This window comes from Salmo salar, chromosome 15 (genome assembly GCF_965601325.2).
Source record: "Salmo salar chromosome 15, fSalSal1, whole genome shotgun sequence".
Lineage (NCBI taxonomy): Eukaryota > Metazoa > Chordata > Actinopteri > Salmoniformes > Salmonidae > Salmo > Salmo salar.
Genome location: NC_138305.1, coordinates 112,500,636 through 112,523,037, shown reverse-complemented (window position 1 = coordinate 112,523,037; position 22,402 = coordinate 112,500,636). Strand labels below are relative to the sequence as shown.

Here is a 22,402-nt window from a genome sequence, read left to right as displayed (position 1 = left end):
GTATTATTGGTTACCAAGACAACGAAAGGCTACTCATGATGTATTGGTTACCTAGACAACAATAGGTTACTCATGATGTATTGGTTACCTAGACAACAATAGGTTACTCATGATGTATTGGTTACCTAGACAACAATAGGTTACTCATGATGTATTGGTTGTTTTTTTTGTTGCTTTTGATGGCTTTGAGATTATTATGAAAAGCGCTATATACATTTAATAAATTAGAATGATTATTATAATATTGCAACTAAAATAAATATATTAGCCGTTACGTTATGTACGCGCTGACGTTGAAATTACGCAGGTTACGTTATGACGTTTAAATTACGCAGGTTACGTTGTGTCGAGCGTGGTGGAATGAGAATGCGCCTCAACCAATGAAAACGTGTGGTGACCGCCCCGTTCCTACGGCGTCCAGGATAATTAAATATAAAACCTGTGTCTCATTCCCCTTTTTCCTCCTCGTTTATAGCATCTGTTGAATGTTCAGCTAGTCTTCCCGAGTTGAACCGACACCGAAGCTGTGCAGCTCTTCTAGCCAAGCGGTTTCCATTTACCTCAGTCATGGCTAGTTACCATAAACCCGACGAGAAGACCCTGCAGGGGCTGAGAGACATCGCTAACAAGCTGCGGATCAACTCCGTCAAGGCAACATGCGCCTCCAACTCCGGGTGAGTGGTTTCTTTTTTAAAACCACTTTATAAAGGTTGGAGTTAATGTATCTTGTTAGTTAACATGATACATTGAACTGCGTGGACGTGCTGTATTTCATATGGGCTGGTTATCTTTGGTTTAGTTAGTTAGTTAAACCAAGTACACGACGTTTCCTTTTTACAGGTGTAATTCAGGGTTGCCAGTGTTTGAAGGAAGTTTGGTGTTGAGGTTGGTATTACCTCTACATAGACGAGGGAATGAAATAAAACCACAGGTCAGCTATATTCGGGATGCTTTGAACATTTTAAATAAACTTAACATTTGACGACTTTGTTAGTACTTTTTTTTTTTTACATTCTTCAAAATGTTTGAGGTTTGACATTTTATTCAGACAGTAATGAGACGGGGAGAAACGGTCGGTAGAAGGGATTTATCCCTGTTCTCAGGTGTAACGTTTTGTGACACGTGATGGGACCAAGGCTCTACATTTTGACACTTTTACAATTTAGTCATTTAGTAGACGCTCTTATCCAGAGCGACTTACAGTAGTGAATGCATACATTTCATTTCCTTTCTCCGTACTGGCCCCCCGTGGGAATCAAACCCACAACCCTGGCGTTGCAAACACCATGCTCTACCAACTGAGCCATGCACATGAAACTATATTTAATGGCTGTGTGTAACCAGAACACAAGTTCAGTCTCCTTGTCCATACACTGCTTTCAAGGTAAGGACACAAACACATTGTAATTTGTAAAGTGTTCGATGTTACCTAGCTAAAGTAGCTGGCTAATATTGCTAGCTAGACATCCTGCGTAAAACTGGTATCGTTTTAAATGACCGTACATTTTTATGGATGCACCATCCAGCCTTGCTTTTGGTTAACTTTGATTAGATAGAATCTGGGTATATTCATTCATTCCACTGTTTCGCGTTTTTCAATTGTCCCTCCCGGTTCGCATCCGTTAAACAGAATCAGATGAATTGAATACCCCACTGGCATCATGACCATGTGGAATATCTTTTTTCTTTTTTAAACATTTTAGCAAAGGTAAAACATCACATGGACAGATGTGGTGGCCTTGTGTCTTTGATTTAAAGATTGAGTCCCACCATGCGTCCAGACAGCATCCTAGTAAAAATACTGACTAAAGAATGAGTGTTTGGTGGGGAGGAGGGTTAGAAATGAGCTTCTGTCCCACATTAACTGTTTGTTCTCTCTTCAAGCTTGGAATCTGCTGAGTCATGGACTTCTGCTCTAGCTACCTGCAGCGCAGGGGTATTGATGTAAATAAATGTAAATTGGGCTCCTCTCTCATTGCAGAGAAGTATTTAAGCCGAGTCGAACTACACTTTTTCTCACCGTTATTGCCACAGTACAGAAGTGGTTCATTCTCAACATGACATTCTGAATGTGTTTGTCACTGTGTGGAGAAAGAAGGGGGGACACTGTGGTTTTATGTGCCTGAAATTACAACCTAATCACTATTTAGGCTAGTGCAATACATTTTGACCAGACATTTCTTTTAAAATTGCATATATATATATATATATATATATATATGCCATTTGTTACATATAATCTACATTCTGTTAGTGTGTGGGTAAGGGACAGTACTGAAAGGCTACAAAATAAGTTGTCCCCATCGGTAAGTTTGTCAACCCCAGAGCAGTTCTAGCCGGTCTGTCTGCCATCGTGATGCCAACTCCTTGTCACTATGGAGTTGGTATGAGCTCAGACAGATCTGGGACCAGGCGAAAGCAACTCCACTGTTGCTAAGAATTAAATGTAGTTCTCAAAAAATGCAGATTCCTTTTTGAATTCATGAGACAGTATCTTTCCAGGCCAGATTTTATTGTATATGTTTTGTAATGCTTACAACATTAGGTAGAGAGAACCTCACCCGTGGCTTAGATAAGGGCCGGTCTTTCAATTAAACAATGTGGGTGGAGCCAGAATGTTTATTTGGCTTGTTTTCACTTCGTAAGATGACCCTAATGAGGAAATGATCATTTTCAGGTATGAAGGACCAAACCTGTTGATAATCACTTCCTGGTCTGTCAGAGATGCCCAGTTGTCCACATCAACAGTATCCAGCCCTGATTCTGCACTAGTTCAGTTTCCTAGTTGTGTTTATTTTTTTAGATAACGTAAGCTGCCTTTGGCTTAAATGAACACCACGTTGGGTATTAATGGGTTAAATCGGTCTAGTCTACTTCCCAAATATAGGCATAGATTAGGAGGAGAGTTTTTTTCCATTAGGCCTAGGCTACTATTCATTAAATCATTGATTTTTTTTTTTTTTTTTGTTACTGACTACTACAATACATAGCTATGTTATTATATTGTATGCTTAATTATCTTGCACCGTTTCAGTTTATGGGTAAATCTATTTGAGTTAAATCAAGTTAATTTTATTTTTGGACAGCATCCCCTGTGGTTTAAACACAACTGTCCATACATGCTTGCCCATGGAAGAAGTGGTTATTGAACCTGAATGCCAAAACATTACGGCGCTTGAAGTTGATCCATTTTGCAAACCATGAGACGTCCATGTCTTCACCACTGGAGAAGAGAAACTGTTGCGTTTTTGTCATGTTTTAAAAGCTTAAAATCACTTAACAGAAAAAAGAGATCTCACTTAAACTTGTTTTTACACGTTTAATCTCCCTTAAAGGTGGAAACTTAAAAAAAAAAAAAATGTTTTCTGTTATAAGATGGGGTATTTCCTGGTGTCACTTTCTCCCTGTTTTCAGTAATAAACGTCACCTAGCCAATGAAGACCACCTCAGAGCAGGCTGAACCTGCCCAGCTCCTTTATCCTGAACAACGGGGAGAAACCAGAAATATGGCCTGTGTGGCTCCTCTTCAGTTCAGACTGATAACTTCCTTCTGACTGGCTGTGATTGCACACCTCATGTACTGTCCAGAAAAGGGAACCAGTTTGAAGTATGGTGAAGACTAACCTGTTATTGCTAAATACAAAAAAATAAAAAATGTTTTGTCACTTCCTGGTATTCAGACAGTTGCCCACAATGAAATCCAATAACCTTCATGGTTTATCAGGTTTAGGCTTTTCTTAGAGAAATGAAGAGTAGCCTGTTTATTTTTTTAGAAGTCGGCATATAGGTGGACCTGGGGTGCGTTCAGTTATCAATGTTTCTAGATTTGTACGGAATGACACGTTTCCCCCCCCCCCCCCCAAAACGGAGCTCACTGTTCTTCAACAACCTTTTTTGAGGTGCGGTTTTCCTCCCGTGTGGTGGGTCAATATAAGGATGATTATCTGAACTGGTAGAACTCGTCCAGCGCACCTTATGGGCCGCCATAATAACGCCTCAACTGGCTGTTTCTGTACCGTTTCCGTTCTATTAAACATTGTACACCGTTCTGTCGTATTGAACGCAACCCCGGTCTGCCACTCATCGTGTTTTATTGCTCCTCTTCTACACAGATGTAAGAATGCTTTGTCTTTTATTTTAAACACATTTTATAGGATGTTTTTGCTGAATCAAAACTGCTTTTACAGAAACTAGTGTTATTTTATTTAAAAAAAAAAAAAATGTATAATTTTAAATATTTCCCCAAATGCTTCAGCTGTTTGTATTTAGTGGTAACTCTGACTAAACTTTTCTGTTTTCAGCAGGTGTCTGATACTGGAATATCACCTTGTGGGTTAAATGGTTCTTTGCCATTCTGTTGTCGTTTTTTAATGGTGAAGAATGCAGTGACTGTTTGAATGATAATGTGTTAACACTACTAACAGCTCGTCCCAAATGGCATCCTATTCATACAGAACCCTAGGGGCCCTGGTCGAAAGTAGTGCACTCTAAAGACTATGGCCATTTGGGACGCAGCCTTACACGTTCCACTGAATGACCCCATAGGGACTGGAGTGTTGACATGTTCAGGTTATCAGGAAGTAGATATGCTATTGGTCAACGACGCATGAGATTACAGGAAGTGGCGATACTATTAGTCAATGCATGGCTTTTTTTAAAACGACCAGATTTTGTCATTCTTAACCACCACTGTCCTCCTGCAAATAACTGTTACCACGCTGCTTGGCTTCACTGTGGAGAGACTGTCCTGCTGAGTCATAAGTCTCTCCTGGGTATGAGGCCTCTGTCTCCCTCATGAAGTCCAGGGCTTTGCTGCTTGTGATCAGTGTTGTCTTCACTGGGAAAATATCCAGTGAGCAACAAGTGTTTGGGACAGTGACATTTTGTTTTGTCTCTGTACACCAGCGCTTTAGATTAGAAAAGGCGTGCAGACTGTCAGATTTAATTTCAGGATATTTTCATCCAAATCGGGTGAACCGTTTGGACTTTTTGCACTTAGTCCCCATTTTATGGAACCAAAAGTATTGGGACAAATTCACTTGTGTAGTAAAGTATTTGGTCCCGTTTTGTGGATGTTTCAGATGTATTTTTGTGCCCAAATTTCAAGTACTTTGAAAGTTAATTCAAGTGCAGTCATTAAAACCATCATGCGCTATGATGAAACTGGCTCTCATGAGGACCGCCACAGGAAAGGAAGACCCAGAGTTACCTCTGCTGCAGAGGATAAGTTCATTAGTTAACTAACTGCACCTCAGATTACAGCCCAAAATAAATGCTTCAGAGTTGAAGACACATTCTCCACAGAGGAACTCTGGAGCTCTGTCAGAGTGACCATCGGGTTCTTGGTCACCTCCCCTGACCAAGGCCCTTCTCCCCCGATGGCTCAATTTGGCCAGACGGCCAGCTCTAGGAAGAGTCTTGGTGGTTCCAAACTTCTTCCATTTCAGAATGATGGAGGCCACTGTGTTCTTGGGGATCTTCAATGCTGCAATAAAATGTGGTTCCCTTCCCCAGATCTGAGCCTCGACACAATCCTGTCTCAGAGCTCTACGGACAATTCCTTCCACCTCATGGCTTGGTTTTTGCTCTGACCTGCCCTGTCAACTGTGGGACATTATATAGACAGGTGTGTGCCTTTCCAAATCATGTCCAATCAATTGAATTTACCACATGTGGACCCCAATCAAGATGTAGAAACATCAAGGATGATCAATGAAAACAGGAAGCACCTGAACTCAATTTAGTCTCCTAGCAAAGGGTCTGAATACTGATGGAAAGGCATTTCCATGTTTAAATTTGTACAACTTCTAAACCTGTTCGCTTTGTCATTGAGGGATTATGTGTAGATTGAGGACATTTTCTATTTAATCCATTTTAGAATAAGGCTGTAACGTAACAATGTTGAAAAAGTCAAGGGGTCTGAATACTTTGCGACTGTGCATGCAACTCTAACGAGTGGTTTGGGTTGCCATTACAGCTGGTTGTGATGTCATGTTTCACTAACAGACTGCCCTCTCTCCCCCCCTCTCTCTCTCCCCCCCTCTCTCTCTCCCCCCCTCTCTCTCTCCCCCCCTCTCTCTCTCCCCCCCTCTCTCTCTCCCCCCCTCTCTCTCTCCCCCCTCTCTCTCCCCCCCTCTCTCTCTCCCCCCTCTCTCTCTCCCCCCTTCTCTCTCTCTCTCTCTCCCCCTCTCCCCCTCTCCCTCTCTCCCTCTCTCCAGTCACCCCACCACATGTTGCAGTGCAGCAGAGCTCATGTCCGTGCTGTTCTTCCACACGATGCGGTACAAAGCTGCTGACCCACGTAACCAGTGTAATGACCGCTTCGTGCTGTCTAAGGTGATCCCGCCCGCCCGCGCTCTTCCATACACACTTACACCCACGTAACCAGTGTAATGACCGCTTCGTGCTGTCTAAGGTGATCCTGCCCGCCCGCGCTCTTCCATACACACTTACACCCACGTAACCAGTGTAATGACCGCTTCGTGCTGTCTAAGGTGATCCTGCCCGCCCGCGCTCTTCCATACACACTTACACCCACGTAACCAGTGTAATGACCGCTTCGTGCTGTCTAAGGTGATCCTGCCCGCCCGCGCTCTTCCATACACACTTACACCCACGTAACCAGTGTAATGACCGCTTCGTGCTGTCTAAGGTGATCCTGCCCGCCCGCGCTCTTCCATACACACTTACACCCACGTAACCAGTGTAATGACCGCTTCGTGCTGTCTAAGGTGATCCTGCCCGCCCGCGCTCTTCCATACACACTTACACCCACGTAACCAGTGTAATGACCGCTTCGTGCTGTCTAAGGTGATCCTGCCCGCCCGCGCTCTTCCATACACACTTACACCCACGTAACCAGTGTAATGACCGCTTCGTGCTGTCTAAGGTGATCCTGCCCGCCCGCGCTCTTCCATACACACTTACACCCACGTAACCAGTGTAATGACCGCTTCGTGCTGTCTAAGGTGATCCTGCCCGCCCGCGCTCTTCCATACACACTTACACCCACGTAACCAGTGTAATGACCGCTTCGTGCTGTCTAAGGTGATCCTGCCCGCCCGCGCTCTTCCATACACACTTACACCCACGTAACCAGTGTAATGACCGCTTCGTGCTGTCTAAGGTGATCCCGCCCGCCCGCGCTCTTCCATACACACTTACACCCACGTAACCAGTGTAATGACCGCTTCGTGCTGTCTAAGGTGATCCCGCCCGCCCGCGCTCTTCCATACACACTTACACCCACGTAACCAGTGTAATGACCGCTTCGTGCTGTCTAAGGTGATCCTGCCCGCCCGCGCTCTTCCATACACACTTACACCCACGTAACCAGTGTAATGACCGCTTCGTGCTGTCTAAGGTGATCCTGCCCGCCCGCGCTCTTCCATACACACTTACACCCACGTAACCAGTGTAATGACCGCTTCGTGCTGTCTAAGGTGATCCTGCCCGCCCGCGCTCTTCCATACACACTTACACCCACGTAACCAGTGTAATGACCGCTTCGTGCTGTCTAAGGTGATCCTGCCCGCCCGCGCTCTTCCATACACACTTACACCCACGTAACCAGTGTAATGACCGCTTCGTGCTGTCTAAGGTGATCCTGCCCGCCCGCGCTCTTCCATACACACTTACACCCACGTAACCAGTGTAATGACCGCTTCGTGCTGTCTAAGGTGATCCTGCCCGCCCGCGCTCTTCCATACACACTTACACCCACGTAACCAGTGTAATGACCGCTTCGTGCTGTCTAAGGTGATCCTGCCCGCCCGCGCTCTTCCATACACACTTACACCCACGTAACCAGTGTAATGACCGCTTCGTGCTGTCTAAGGTGATCCTGCCCGCCCGCGCTCTTCCATACACACTTACACCCACGTAACCAGTGTAATGACCGCTTCGTGCTGTCTAAGGTGATCCTGCCCGCCCGCGCTCTTCCATACACACTTACACCCACGTAACCAGTGTAATGACCGCTTCGTGCTGTCTAAGGTGATCCCGCCCGCCCGCGCTCTTCCATACACACTTACACCCACGTAACCAGTGTAATGACCGCTTCGTGCTGTCTAAGGTGATCCCGCCCGCCCGCGCTCTTCCATACACACTTACACCCACGTAACCAGTGTAATGACCGCTTCGTGCTGTCTAAGGTGATCCTGCCCGCCCGCGCTCTTCCATACACACTTACACCCACGTAACCAGTGTAATGACCGCTTCGTGCTGTCTAAGGTGATCCTGCCCGCCCGCGCTCTTCCATACACACTTACACCCACGTAACCAGTGTAATGACCGCTTCGTGCTGTCTAAGGTGATCCCGCCCGCCCGCGCTCTTCCATACACACTTACATGCCTTCCCCAACCCACACACACACTCGCACACTTTACACACACGATTCACCTGTCAAGGCTTCTCTTCCATTTGCACTACATTTTCCCATGCTCTCCTCTGCGTCGTTTACGGTGTTCTGATTGGCTGCTGCGTTCCTCCAGGGTCACGCTGCACCAATCCTGTACGCTGCCTGGGCGGAGGCGGGCTTTGTGAAGGAGGCTGACCTGGTCAACCTGAGGAAGCTGGACTCTGACCTGGAGGGTCACCCCACACCTGTAAGTAACCCCTGACCCCAATGTACTGAAGAACTGATAAACGGGAATCGGACTACCTTGTGTTTTTCCTGTAGTTGCAAAAAAAAATGTTTTGAAATGTTTTCATTGGCGACGCCTTAATGCACTTTGTCCAGCTCAGGTTTGACTAACTCTGACTGACTGTTCTACAGAAACTGGAGTTTGTTGACGTGGCAACGGGTTCTCTGGGACAGGGGCTGGGGGCTGCCTGCGGGATGGCTTACACCGGGAAACACTTCGACAAGTCCAGGTACACACACACACACACACATCCTCCAAAACCTGTCACCCAGCTGTGATGTTCTCAGAAGGTTAAGGGGTACCCACAGAGGGTGTTGACTTTGTAAAATCAATTGTATTTCTATAGCCCTTCTTACATCAGCTGATATTCTCAAAGTGCTGTACAGAAACCCAGCCTAAAACCCCAAACAGCAAGTAATGCAGGTGTAGAAGCACGGTGGCTAGGAAAAACTCCCTAGGAAAAACTCCCTAGAAAGGCCAAAAACCTAGGAAGAAACCTAGAGAGGAACCAGGCTATGAGGGGTGGCCAGTCCTCTTCTGGCTGTGCCGGGTGGATATTATAACAGAACATGGTTAAAATGTTCATAAATGACCAGCATGGTCAAATAATAATAATCATAGTAGTTGTCGAGGGTGCAACAAGTCAGCAACTCAAGAGTAAGTGTCAGTTGGCTTTTTCATAGCTGATCTTTGAGAGTATCTCTACCGCTCCTGCTGTCTCTAGAGAGTAGAAAACAGCAGGTCTGGGACAGGTAGCACGTCCGGTGAACAGGTCAGGGTTCCAGCAGGTCTGGGACAGCAGGTCTGGGACAGGTAGCACGTCCGGTGAACAGGTCAGGGTAAAAGAGCATTGTGTACTCTTTCTGAACAGACAGTTATTCTCTCTGGCTTTGGTAAATGTATTTGGATTAATCAAGGGGGTTCTGCGTCTCGTCCAGTACCCTTCGTACGGCTATGACTCTATAAGGAAATAAATGAATTGTAACGCTGGAACAAGGAGTTGTAGGTTCATGTCAATCAGAGCAGGGAGGGATCACAGAAGATGAATCTAGTTCTGTCAGAGGTACAGTCTTCTCTCAGCCATGGCCACGTCTTGGTCTCAAACATTAAGTTACAATGTTATGCAAACCATAAGCCAACCTGAATCAGCTCTTAGAATATCAGGCCCGGGTTGAAAATCTACTTTTATCGGATCTGGCCAAATAATAGGTCGACCGGAAACCAAACATTCAAAACAGAGGTGCAGGAATGAAGACTTTTAATGACTGGTACCATCTTGAACATCATTTGAGTGACAATCTGTTTCCGAATATGTAAAAAAAAAAAAAAGTAATTTCTGTATCCCCCTAGTTACCGTGTGTACTGCATGCTGGGTGACGGGGAGTGTTCGGAGGGGGCTGTCTGGGAAGCCATGGCGTTTGGTTCCCACTACAACCTGGATAACCTGGTGGCTATTATCGACGCGAACCGCCTGGGACAGAGTGAAGCTGCTCCTCTCAAACACGACATGGACGTATACCGCAAACGCTGCGAAGCATTTGGGTCTGTGTCCCCTCTTGTCCCCTCTTGTCTTGTCCCCTCCTGTCCTCCCCTCTCTTCCACTCTCTTCCACACTGCCCTGTCTCTAATTCTTTAACTGTGCAGGTGGAACACGTATGTGGTGGATGGTCATGATGTTGAGGAGCTGTGTAAAGCGTTGTGGCAGGCCCAGCAGGTGAAGGGAAAACCCACCATGATCCTGGCCAAGACCTTCAAGGGTAGAGGACTCAAAGGTATGGGAGGGGCCTGGGGGAGCAAGGGGAGGGGCCTGGGGAGGCATCCTGATTGGCACAGTGGTCTGTGCCAATCAGGATGTGTGACAGGAGGTGTGACAACAGACCCGGGTTCGATCCTTGGCTGTGACTGGGAGACCCATGAGGCGGTGCACAATTCGGTCCAGCTTCGTCTGGGTTAGGGGGAGGGTTTGGCAGGCCGAGATTTCCTTGTCCCGTCGCGCTCTAGCGACTCCTGTGGCGGGCCGGGCGCAGTACACGCTGACACGGTCTCCAGATGTAAACTGTTTCCTCCGACACATTGGTGCGTCTGGCTTCCGGGTTAAGTGGTCATTGTGTCAAGGAGTGGTGTGTTTGTTTTAGAGGAAGCACCGCTTTTTTTGTTAAGATTTTTCCCTTTGTTTTATTTAAACTCTGCATTGTTGGTTAATAAGGGCTTTTAATTGAGCATTTTAAGGTAATGTCTACACCTGTTATTCTGTGTCTCTGACATTTATTTCATTAAGTCTGTCGATTCTTCTCCAGGCATTGAGGACATGGAGTACTGGCATGGTAAACCCATGCCTAAGGACCGGGCCGAGGAGGCGATTAAAGACTTGGAGGCTCTGATTCAGAACCCCAACAAGACCATCTGCCCCGAGCTTCCTAAAGAAGATACCGCCCCCGCTGACCTTTCACCTATCAGCCTGCCCTCCCCGCCTAACTACAAGATTGGGGATAAGGTGAACACCCATCTCCCCCGTAGAGAGGGGCCCCCCATCTCCCCCGTAGAGAGGGGCCCCCGGTTAGTTAACCCCTCTCTCCTCTCTCTCTCTCTCCCTAGGTGGCTACTCGTAAGGCGTATGGCGTGGCCCTGGCTAAACTGGGTCAGTCCAGTCAGAGGGTGGTCGCTCTGGACGCTGACATGAAGAACTCGACCTTCTCTGACATGTTTCACAAGGCCTTCCCTGAACGCTTCGTGGAGTGCTTCATCGCTGAACAAAACATGGTGAGATGGAGGGGAGAGACTGGGGGGGAGGGGAGAGACTGGGGGGGAGGGGAGAGACTGGGGGGGAGGGGAAGGACATACTGGGGGAGAGAGGTAGGACATACTGGGGGAGAGAGGTAGAACATACTGGGGGAGAGAGGTAGAACATACTGGGGGAGAGAGGTAGAACATACTGGGGGAGAGAGGTAGAACATACTGGGGGAGAGAGGTAGAACATACTGGGGGAGAGAGGTAGAACATACTGGGGGAGAGAGGTAGAACATACTGGGGGAGAGAGGTAGAACATACTGGGGGAGAGAGGTAGAACATACTGGGGGAGAGAGGTAGAACATACTGGGGGAGAGAGGTAGAACATACTGGGGGAGAGAGGTAGAACATGGGGGGATGGATGAAGGGGAGAGGTAGAACATGAGGGGATGGATGGATGAAGGGGAGAGGTAGAACATGAGGGGATGGATGGATGAAGGGGAGAGGTAGAACATGGGGGGATGGATGAAGGGGAGAGGTAGAACATGGGGGGATGGATGGATGGAGGGAGGGAGGGAGGGAGGGACGGAGAGAGGAAGAAAATCGATCCTGATTTGCTATCCCCTCACAATGATTATCCAATTGGAAATCTTATTGTTTTTTTCCCTCCACAGAACACATTGGTATCAGTTGCTAAGCAACCGTTTGTCCAGATGAAACCAGTCTGTCTAAAGTAGCTAGTTGACTTCAAAGTAAATACATACAACCACAAAACCGCTTAGTTTTAAACCTAAAAATACAACATGCTTCTTTTTTTTTTTAAACTGTTATAATTCTAAATTTGAGGCTCCACATCTTGTCAAGGACAATATTGTCATTTCCATTGAGCAACCCTGCTGTAAATCCAGCTGAAAAACCCAGACTCTTCGGCAAGGAGTTGAATGTTCGCTGAAGAGACTGGTAACGTAGTAAGACTGAAGCCATCTTTCAGTCCAGGAGTAGCCATAACCTAGTCTGTCCTGTTACCTCAGACCACTACTACCTCATATCTACAATACATTTAGTGTGTTACCTCAGACCACATATCTACAATACATTTAGTGTGTTACCTCAGACCTCTACTACCACATATCTACAATACATTTAGTGTGTTACCTCAGACCTCTACTACCTCATATCTACAATACATTTAGTGTGTTACCTCAGACCACTACTACCACATATCTACAATACATTTAGTGTGTTACCTCAGACCTCTACTACCTCATATCTACAATACATTTAGTGTGTTACCTCAGACCTCTACTACCTCATATCTACAATACATTTAGTGTGTTACCTCAGACCACATATCTACAATACATTTAGTGTGTTACCTCAGACCACATATCTACAATACATTTAGTGTGTTACCTCAGACCTCTACTACCTCATATCTACAATACATTTAGTGTGTTACCTCAGACCACATATCTACAATACATTTAGTGTGTTACCTCAGACCTCTACTACCACATATCTACAATACATTTAGTGTGTTACCTCAGACCTCTACTACCTCATATCTACAATACATTTAGTGTGTTACCTCAGACCACTACTACCACATATCTACAATACATTTAGTGTGTTACCTCAGACCTCTACTACCTCATATCTACAATACATTTAGTGTGTTACCTCAGACCTCTACTACCTCATATCTACAATACATTTAGTGTGTTACCTCAGACCACATATCTACAATACATTTAGTGTGTTACCTCAGACCACATATCTACAATACATTTAGTGTGTTACCTCAGACCACTACTACCACATATCTACAATACATTTAGTGTGTTACCTCAGACCACTACTACCACATATCTACAATACATTTAGTGTGTTACCTCAGACCTCTACTACCACATATCTACAATACATTTAGTGTGTTACCTCAGACCACTACTACCACATATCTACAATACATTTAGTGTGTTACCTCAGACCTCTACTACCACATATCTACAATACATTTAGTGTGTTACCTCAGACCACTACTACCTCATATCTACAATACATTTAGTGTGTTACCTCAGACCACTACTACCACATATCTACAATACATTTAGTGTGTTACCTCAGACCACATATCTACAATACATTTAGTGTGTTACCTCAGACCTCTACTACCTCATATCTACAATACATTTAGTGTGTTACCTCAGACCACATATCTACAATACATTTAGTGTTACCTCAGACCACATATCTACAATACATTTAGTGTGTTACCTCAGACCACATATCTACAATACATTTAGTGTGTTACCTCAGACCTCTACTACCTCATATCTACAATACATTTAGTGTGTTACCTCAGACCACATATCTACAATACATTTAGTGTGTTACCTCAGACCTCTACTACCTCATATCTACAATACATTTAGTGTGTTACCTCAGACCTCTACTACCTCATATCTACAATACATTTAGTGTGTTACCTCAGACCACATATCTACAATACATTTAGTGTGTTACCTCAGACCACATATCTACAATACATTTAGTGTGTTACCTCAGACCACTACTACCACATATCTACAATACATTTAGTGTGTTACCTCAGACCACATATCTACAATACATTTAGTGTGTTACCTCAGACCACTACTACCACATATCTACAATACATTTAGTGTGTTACCTCAGACCTCTACTACCTCATATCTACAATACATTTAATGTGTTACCTCAGACCACATATCTACAATACATTTAGTGTGTTACCTCAGACCACATATCTACAATACATTTAGTGTGTTACCTCAGACCTCTACTACCTCATATCTACAATACATTTAGTGTGTTACCTCAGACCACTACTACCTCATATCTACAATACATTTAGTGTGTTACCTCAGACCTCTACTACCTCATATCTACAATACATTTAGTGTGTTACCTCAGACCACTACTACCTCATATCTACAATACATTTAGTGTGTTACCTCAGACCTCTACTACCTCATATCTACAATACATTTAGTGTGTTACCTCAGACCACTACTACCTCATATCTACAATACATTTAGTGTGTTACCTCAGACCACTACTACCTCATATCTACAATACATTTAGTGTGTTACCTCAGACCACATATCTACAATACATTTAGTGTGTTACCTCAGACCACATATCTACAATACATTTAGTGTGTTACCTCAGACCACTACTACCTCATATCTACAATACATTTAGTGTGTTACCTCAGACCTCTACTACCTCATATCTACAATACATTTAGTGTGTTACCTCAGACCACTACTACCTCATATCTACAATACATTTAGTGTGTTACCTCAGACCACATATCTACAATACATTTAGTGTGTTACCTCAGACCACATATCTACAATACATTTAGTGTGTTACCTCAGACCACTACTACCTCATATCTACAATACATTTAGTGTGTTACCTCAGACCACTACTCTCACATCCATCCATATAATTGTTTAGGTGAGCGTGGCGATTGGCTGTGCCACGAGAGACCGCACAGTGGCGTTTGCCAGCACCTTCGCTGCCTTCCTGTCCAGGGCCTACGACCACATCAGAATGGCCGCTGTCTCGGAGTCTAACATCAACTTGGCTGGTTCTCACTGCGGCGTCTCCATCGGTCAGTACTGTGTGTCTGTCGATCTCTGCGTCTCAAATCTCACCTGTCCCGCCTTTCCCTCCAACAATCAAACTTCCCTTTCCTTTGACCAATCACACTGTACTTCCTGGCCCCAGGTGAGGATGGCCCCTCCCAGATGGCGTTGGAGGACATTGCTATGTTCCGCGCTATCCCAACATGCACTGTGTTCTACCCCAGCGACGGCGTCTCTGCTGAGAGGTCTGTGGAGTTGGCTGCTAACACCAAGGTAAGAACCACACACCTATTCAACGTAGGGAATTATGGGGGAGTTATCCCCAACCTGGACTCGGACCGGGTCCAGCGACTGTCAACCCAACACTGTAGTCAATAACACCAACAGATCCACACCACATTTATTTATTTATTTCACCTTTATTTAACCAGGTAGGCAAGTTGAAAACAAGTTCTCATTTACAATTGTGACCTGGGCAAGATAAAGCAAAGTGGTTCGACACAAACAACAACACAGTTACACATGGAGTAAAACAAACATACAGTAGAAAAATAAGTCTATATACAATGTGAGCTTTAATAGTTTGTTGCCCGTACCAACTGAAGTTGTTAAGAGACGTGACTTTGTGCAGCTGATTTTTAATATCAAGTACCAGAATATACAGGAATATATTCATCAGCCTTCATTATAGCCTCTACATACAGTACACACTGTAGATAAAACACCACTATAAAAAATCCATGGGAAATATACATGGGAACTAATAAACCTGGACTGCCTCTTTGTGTCTGTCTATATATGTTTCAGGGAATCTGTTTCATTCGCATCACCAGACCAGAACTGAAAGTGATCTACGACCCCGACGAGAAGTTCGAGGTGGGCGTGGCCAAGGTGGTACGTCAGTCGGACAGCGACAAGGTGACGGTGATTGGAGCTGGAGTGACACTGCATGAAGCCCTGGCTGCTGCTGACCAGCTGGCCAGCGAGGGTAAGAGCTCCTCCTGGTGGCCTGGCAGGGAATTACACCACAAACGGTGTCCAGGGCCTTTATTCATAGGCTGTTTACACAGGTGGGACTAATCTGATCTTTTTGTCCCAATTTGGACTTTTGACAGTAATTGGGCTTCCTGACATTGTGTCTCAAGAGTAGGACTGCTGACCCAGGGTCAGGTCTCCCTGGTCCATGTACCCCCTGTATATAGCCTCCACATTGACTCTGGACCGGTACCCCCTGTATATAGCCTCCACATTGACTCTGTACCGGTACCTCCTGTATATAGCCTCCACATTGACTCTGTACCGGTACCCCCTGTATATAGCCTCCACATTGACTCTGTACCGGTACCCCCTGTATATAGCCTCCACATTGACTCTGTACCGGTACCCCCTGTATATAGCCTCCACATTGACTGTACCGTAATACCCTGTATATAGCCTCCACATTGACTCTGTACCGGTACCCCCTGTATATAGCCTCCACATTGACTCTGTACCGGTACCCCCCTGTATATAGCCTCCACATTGACTGTACCGTAATACCCTGTATATAGCCTCCACATTGACTCTGTACCGGTACCCCCTGTATATAGCCTCCACATTGACTGTACCGGTACCCCCTGTATATAGCCTCCACATTGACTCTGTACCGGTACCCCCTGTATATAGCCTCCACATTGACTCTGTACCGGTACCCCCCTGTATATAGCCTCCACATTGACTCTGTACCGGTACCCCCTGTATATAGCCTCCACATTGACTCTGTACCGGTACCCCCTGTATATAGCCTCCACATTGACTCTGTACCGGTACCCACTGTATATAGCCTCCACATTGACTCTGTACCGTAACACCCTGTATATAGCCTCCACATTGACTCTGTACCGGTACCCCCTGTATATAGCCTCCACATTGACTCTGTACCATAACACCCTGTATATAGCCTCCACATTGACTCTGTACCGGTACCCCCCTGTATATAGCCTCCACATTGACTCTGTACCGGTACCCCCTGTATATAGCCTCCACATTGACTCTGTACCGGTACCCCCCTGTATATATCCTCCACATTGACTGTACCGGTACCCCCCTGTATATAGCCTCCACATTGACTGTACCGGTACCCCCCTGTATATAGCCTCCACATTAATCTTCTCCTTTCCCCCCTCACAGCTCCGTAGGCAAGGTACCCCCTGTATATAGCCTCCACATTGACTCTGGACCGGTACCCCCCTGTATATAGCCTCCACATTGACTCTGGACCGGTACCCCCCTGTATATAGCCTCCACATTGACTCTGGACCGGTACCCCCCTGTATATAGCCTCCACATTGACTCTGGACCGGTACCCCCCTGTATATAGCCTCCACATTGACTCTGGACCGGTACCCCCCCTGTATATAGCCTCCACATTGACTCTGGACCGGTACCCCCCCTGTATATAGCCTCCACATTGACTCTGGACCGGTACCCCCCTGTATATAGCCTCCACATTGACTCTGGACCGGTACCCCCCTGTATATAGCCTCCACATTGACTCTGGACCGGTACCCCCCCTGTATATAGCCTCCACATTGACTCTGGACCGGTACCCCCCCTGTATATAGCCTCCACATTGACTCTGGACCGGTACCCCCCTGTATATAGCCTCCACATTGACTCTGGACCGGTACCCCCCTGTATATAGCCTCCACATTGACTCTGGACCGGTACCCCCCTGTATATAGCCTCCACATTGACTCTGGACCGGTACCCCCCTGTATATAGCCTCCACATTGACTCTGGACCGGTACCCCCCTGTATATAGCCTCCACATTGACTCTGGACCGGTACCCCCCTGTATATAGCCTCCACATTGACTCTGGACCGGTACCCCCCTGTATATAGCCTCCACATTGACTCTGGACCGGTACCCCCCTGTATATAGCCTCCACATTGACTCTGGACCGGTACCCCCCTGTATATAGCCTCCACATTGACTCTGGACCGGTACCCCCCTTTATATTGACTCTGGACCGGTACCCCCCTGTATATTGACTCTGGACCGGTACCCCCCTGTATATTGACTCTGGACCGGTACCCCCCTGTATATTGACTCTGGACCGGTACCCCCTGTATATTGACTCTGGACCGGTACCCCCTGTATATTGACTCTGGACCGGTACCCCCTGTATATAGCCTCCACATTGACTCTGTACCGTAATACCCTGTATATAGCCTCTGTACTGGTTCCCTCACAGCTCGAATTGCTGCCAAAGATGTGACTTGGGGGTGTGAATTTTTATGTAAATTTCATTTCATTTTCAACAAAGTGGCAAAAATGTCTACAAACCTGTTCACTTTGTCATTTGAGGTATTGAGTGTAGATGGATGAGAATTTATTCCATTTAAAATTCAGACTTTAACCACAAAATGTGGCTTAAGTCCAGAGGTATGAGTACTTCCTGTAGGAACTGTATCAAATGGATATAGATAGGCCCTATGGTTTTAATAATGAAATCCTATAATGTAATGCCATTTGATCGAGACTGTGCTCATTGGCGTGTGTGTGTAGGAGTGAACATCCGTGTGATTGACCCGTTCACCATCAAGCCCCTGGATGCTGCCACCATCGTGTCGAGCGCCCGCATCACCGGAGGGAGAATCATCACCGTCGAGGACCACTACAGAGAGGGTGGGTGGTGAACTGTTTCAGCTAACCGTTCTTATCCGGTGTTTAACCCTTTGGTGGTGGGGGGGGGGGGTCCCCCTAACCCTGGGGGGGTGGTGTGCAACGTCTTACCTGTGTCTTTCTGTCCAGGGGGTCTCGGGGAGGCGGTGCTGTCTGCAGTAGGGGAGGAGCCTGGTATCGTAGTGACCCGCCTGGCGGTGAACCGGATCCCACGGAGTGGAAAACCTCAGGAGTTACTGGACCTGTACGGCATCAGCGCCAAACACATCGTCGACTCCGTGCGCCAGACCTTCGCCAACTGAGACGGTGGTCGTCTCATCGTTTGTCTCCCAAAATGGCACCCTATATTCCCTACGTAGTGCACTACTTTTGACCAGGTTTCCTATTTGGGCTAGTGCACTAGATTGGGAATAGGGTGCCATTTGGGGGACGTCTCTTTCCCTTAAGTCTGTACACATTTACCAACTTCATGTTCTCTGTCTCTCTGTCTCTCTGTCTCTGTGTCTCTGTGTCTCTCTGTCTCTCTGTCTCTCTGTCTCTGTGTCTCTGTGTCTCTGTGTCTCTGTGTCTCTCTGTGTCTCTCTGTGTCTCTCTGTGTCTCTCTGTGTCTCTCTGTGTCTCTCTGTGTCTCTCTGTGTCTCTCTGTGTCTCTCTGTGTCTCTCTGTGTCTCTCTGTGTCTCTCTGTGTCTCTCTGTGTCTCTCTGTGTCTCTCTGTGTCTCTCTGTGTCTCTCTGTGTCTCTCTGTGTCTCTCTGTGTCTCTCTGTGTCTCTCTGTGTCTCTCTCTGTCTCTCTGTGTCTCTCTGTGTCTCTCTGTGTCTCTCTGTGTCTCTCTGTGTCTCTCTGTGTCTCTCTGTGTCTCTCTCTGTCTCTCTCTGTCTCTCTCTGTCTCTCTGTGTCTCAAACCCCCTACTTCCCTCCCATCTACCACTAGTGTTAAACAGAACAGGGCTGTCTAGCGCCCCTTGTGGCTGGAAGGCAGAGTGCAGCTCTGTCCTGCTGTACTGTATAGTGTTGCAGCAGCAGAGCCAATAGGCCAGCTCTCAGCGGGGAGGGATAAGTGGATGGTAATATGCAGTAATGTTTCTAGATAAACTCTTTACCCACCTTAATGCATCCTCCTTCTAATCAACCGTCTAATTTAGTTTTCTGCTAAACTGTAATGGAGCAATAAGGCCTGAAGGGGTTTATGATATATGGCCGATATACCACGGATAAGGGCGGTTCTTAGGCACGACATATTGCAGAGTGTACAGCCTGGATACAGCCCTTAGCTGTGGTATATTGGTCATATATCATAACCCCTGAGGTCTTACTGCTGTTTATTAATGTAACAGTAAAATGACATGTTTGATCATAGCTGTGGTATATTGGTCTGGTTCCACGGCTTTCAGGGCTCGACCACCTGCTTTCTAGTCCCCCTTGATGTTAGTGATGTAGCTGACTGACGGTTACTGTAGGGGGTCAGTCCCATATGGCGTACCGTTCACGATCTAGGGAAGTGGATCTGGGGCCCATCTTGGGTATAGGAGGAGGTTTGTTTTGAGCTTGTGGTGTTCTCTGCTCGTCCAGACGATGCTGAACTCTCTGTTTCAAATGAAACTAAATGTGTTTCTGTTCACATCTTTCTGTTTCTCGGTTGGTCTCTTTTACATTCCAGCTGCTAACAGTCATCTTCATCTCGTTCCATGTGTTCTAATGGTTCTGCATTCCATGTGTTCTAATGGTTCTGCATTCCACGTGTTCTAATGGTTCTGCATTCCATGTGTTCTAATGGTTCTGCATTCCATGTGTTCTAATGGTTCTGCATTCCATGTGTTCTAATGGTTCTGCATTCCATGTGTTCTAATGGTTCTGCATTCCACGTGTTCTAATGGTTCTGCATTCCATGTGTTCTAATGGTTCTGCATTCCATGTGTTCTAATGGTTCTGCATTCCACGTGTTCTAATGGTTCTGCGTTCCACGTGTTCTAATGGTTCTGCGTTCCACGTGTTCTAATGGTTCTGCGTTCCACGTGTTCTAATGGTTCTGCGTTCCACGTGTTCTAATGGTTCTGCGTTCCACGTGTTCTAATGGTTCTGCGTTCCACGTGTTCTAATGGTTCTGCGTTCCACGTGTTCTAATGGTTCCGCCTGCTTGATAATGAACCTCTCCGTAGCGCTGTTAGACACCATGCCAGCTCCACCAGGAACTGAATGGTTCATAGCCTTAATTAGCAGTGAAACTGATGCAGGAAATTTACATTCAATGGACCTGAGTTCTATGTAATGACTTGTTGTAAACGTTAAACTGCTATATGACCTACTGTGTTCTTCTAGGCTGGTTGTGGTGATGACCTGGCTCGTGTTGCTTTCTGGGTATTATCTGACCTCTCGTATCTCTGCACAGTCATGTCTGATGCTGCCAGTCAATGGTTGGTTGGTTTGCGTTGCCATGGTAATGCTAAAATAATAAACTACAACTTGACCCAATGTTACTTGTTTGGAATCTTCTTAATTCTTAAAAAAAAATTATATATAGCTGGACCAACGTCACATTTTCCCCTATAAAGCCCTGCAGGCCAGTCAGAACCAAGTGGAACTGGTAAACAGTAAAGGTTTTATATCTGGCCACCAGAATACATTTTACCTTGTGAAGACACCAATACACTGGATTGCAGTTTGGGTTTAGGCTACTTTACAGGTGCAATGTTTTTCCTGTAAAAAGTATTGGAGAAAGAGTAGCAATTACAATGTCACCCAGCTAATTTGCACAATTTGCTTCACGTTGATGCTCACGTTAATTTCCCTGGCGGTTAGCAGCAAACGTTACACACCAACTCTGTTCTGACATCTCTTCATGAACTCATATCCCCACAGATGCATGTCTTTTCTTCCCAGCGCTGACTGTGCCGACAGGATTTCCTTATGAACTAACTCACTAAAATCTTTGGGAGTTGTTGCGTTTTAAAAAAAAAATTTTTTTGGGTCTGTGTAGAAGTTAGTCTAAGCCGTTCGAAGTCTCCAGGAGGCAATCTGAAGTATGACAAGGTGCATTTACACATTTTTTTTAAAGTAATTGCCTTTGTTTTTCTATCAAGCGGGATTACATTTTAGGTAAAAGACGGGGCCTAGTGGAAGTCTACGTCCCTTTCACAGTTTGCTGCCTCAAATTTTAATCTAAAGGATTTCTAATTTTTGTCCTACAGATCTCGATTTTTAAGCTCCACATTTTCAATGTAAAAGTTAAATAGCTTTAAAAAATAAAATAAAAAAAATTATTTAGAAAAATTTAAGCTGTCTTGATTGTCCAGATGCAGATATAGTATTAACTGAGGATGGTATCCACAACATTGTAGTGACTCTGTAATGACAGAGAGGGGAGGAGAATAGTACACTACATGGTCAAAAGTATGTGGACACTGCAATACAGATGACCTGGAACATACCCTGTCTCTACACCCAGACGTGGAAACTGCAATACAGATGCCCTGGAACATACCCTGTCTACACCCAGACAGCAGTATGTGGACACCCCTTCGAATTAGAGGATTCAGCTATACCTGAGCACAAAGCCATGCAATCTCCATAGACAAACATTAACAGTAGAACGGCCCCTACTGAAGAGCTCAGTGACATTCAACGTGGCACCGTTACAGGATGCCACCTTTCCAGCAAGTAAGTTTGTCAAATTTCTGCTCTGCTAGAGCTGCCCCCGGTCAACTGTAAGTGCTGTTATTGTGAAG

The 22,402-nt window shown here is 45.8% G+C and overlaps 1 protein-coding gene across 3 annotated transcripts; it reads left to right on the top strand.

Moving 5' to 3' along the window:
- The first annotated feature begins 378 nt into the window (after positions 1-378).
- On the top strand, positions 379-21,149 carry LOC100380727 (transketolase). Of its 3 annotated transcripts, none has more exons than XM_082962291.1 (13): positions 379-674; positions 6,219-6,336; positions 8,494-8,607; positions 8,778-8,875; positions 9,997-10,188; positions 10,291-10,418; positions 10,944-11,140; positions 11,242-11,406; positions 14,881-15,037; positions 15,154-15,284; positions 15,819-15,999; positions 18,562-18,681; positions 18,808-21,149. In XM_082962291.1, exons 1-13 carry the CDS (start codon positions 568-570, stop codon positions 18,978-18,980), a joined length of 1,881 nt encoding a protein of 626 aa, XP_082818417.1. In that variant the 5' UTR covers positions 379-567; the 3' UTR covers positions 18,981-21,149. The 3 variants fall into 3 exon arrangements, with proteins under 3 accessions (XP_082818417.1, XP_082818418.1, XP_082818419.1); XM_082962292.1 differs by lacking the exon at positions 379-674 and adding an exon at positions 5,608-5,626; XM_082962293.1 differs by lacking the exons at positions 379-674; positions 6,219-6,336 and adding an exon at positions 8,230-8,311.
- Positions 21,150-22,402: the final 1,253 nt, after the last annotated feature.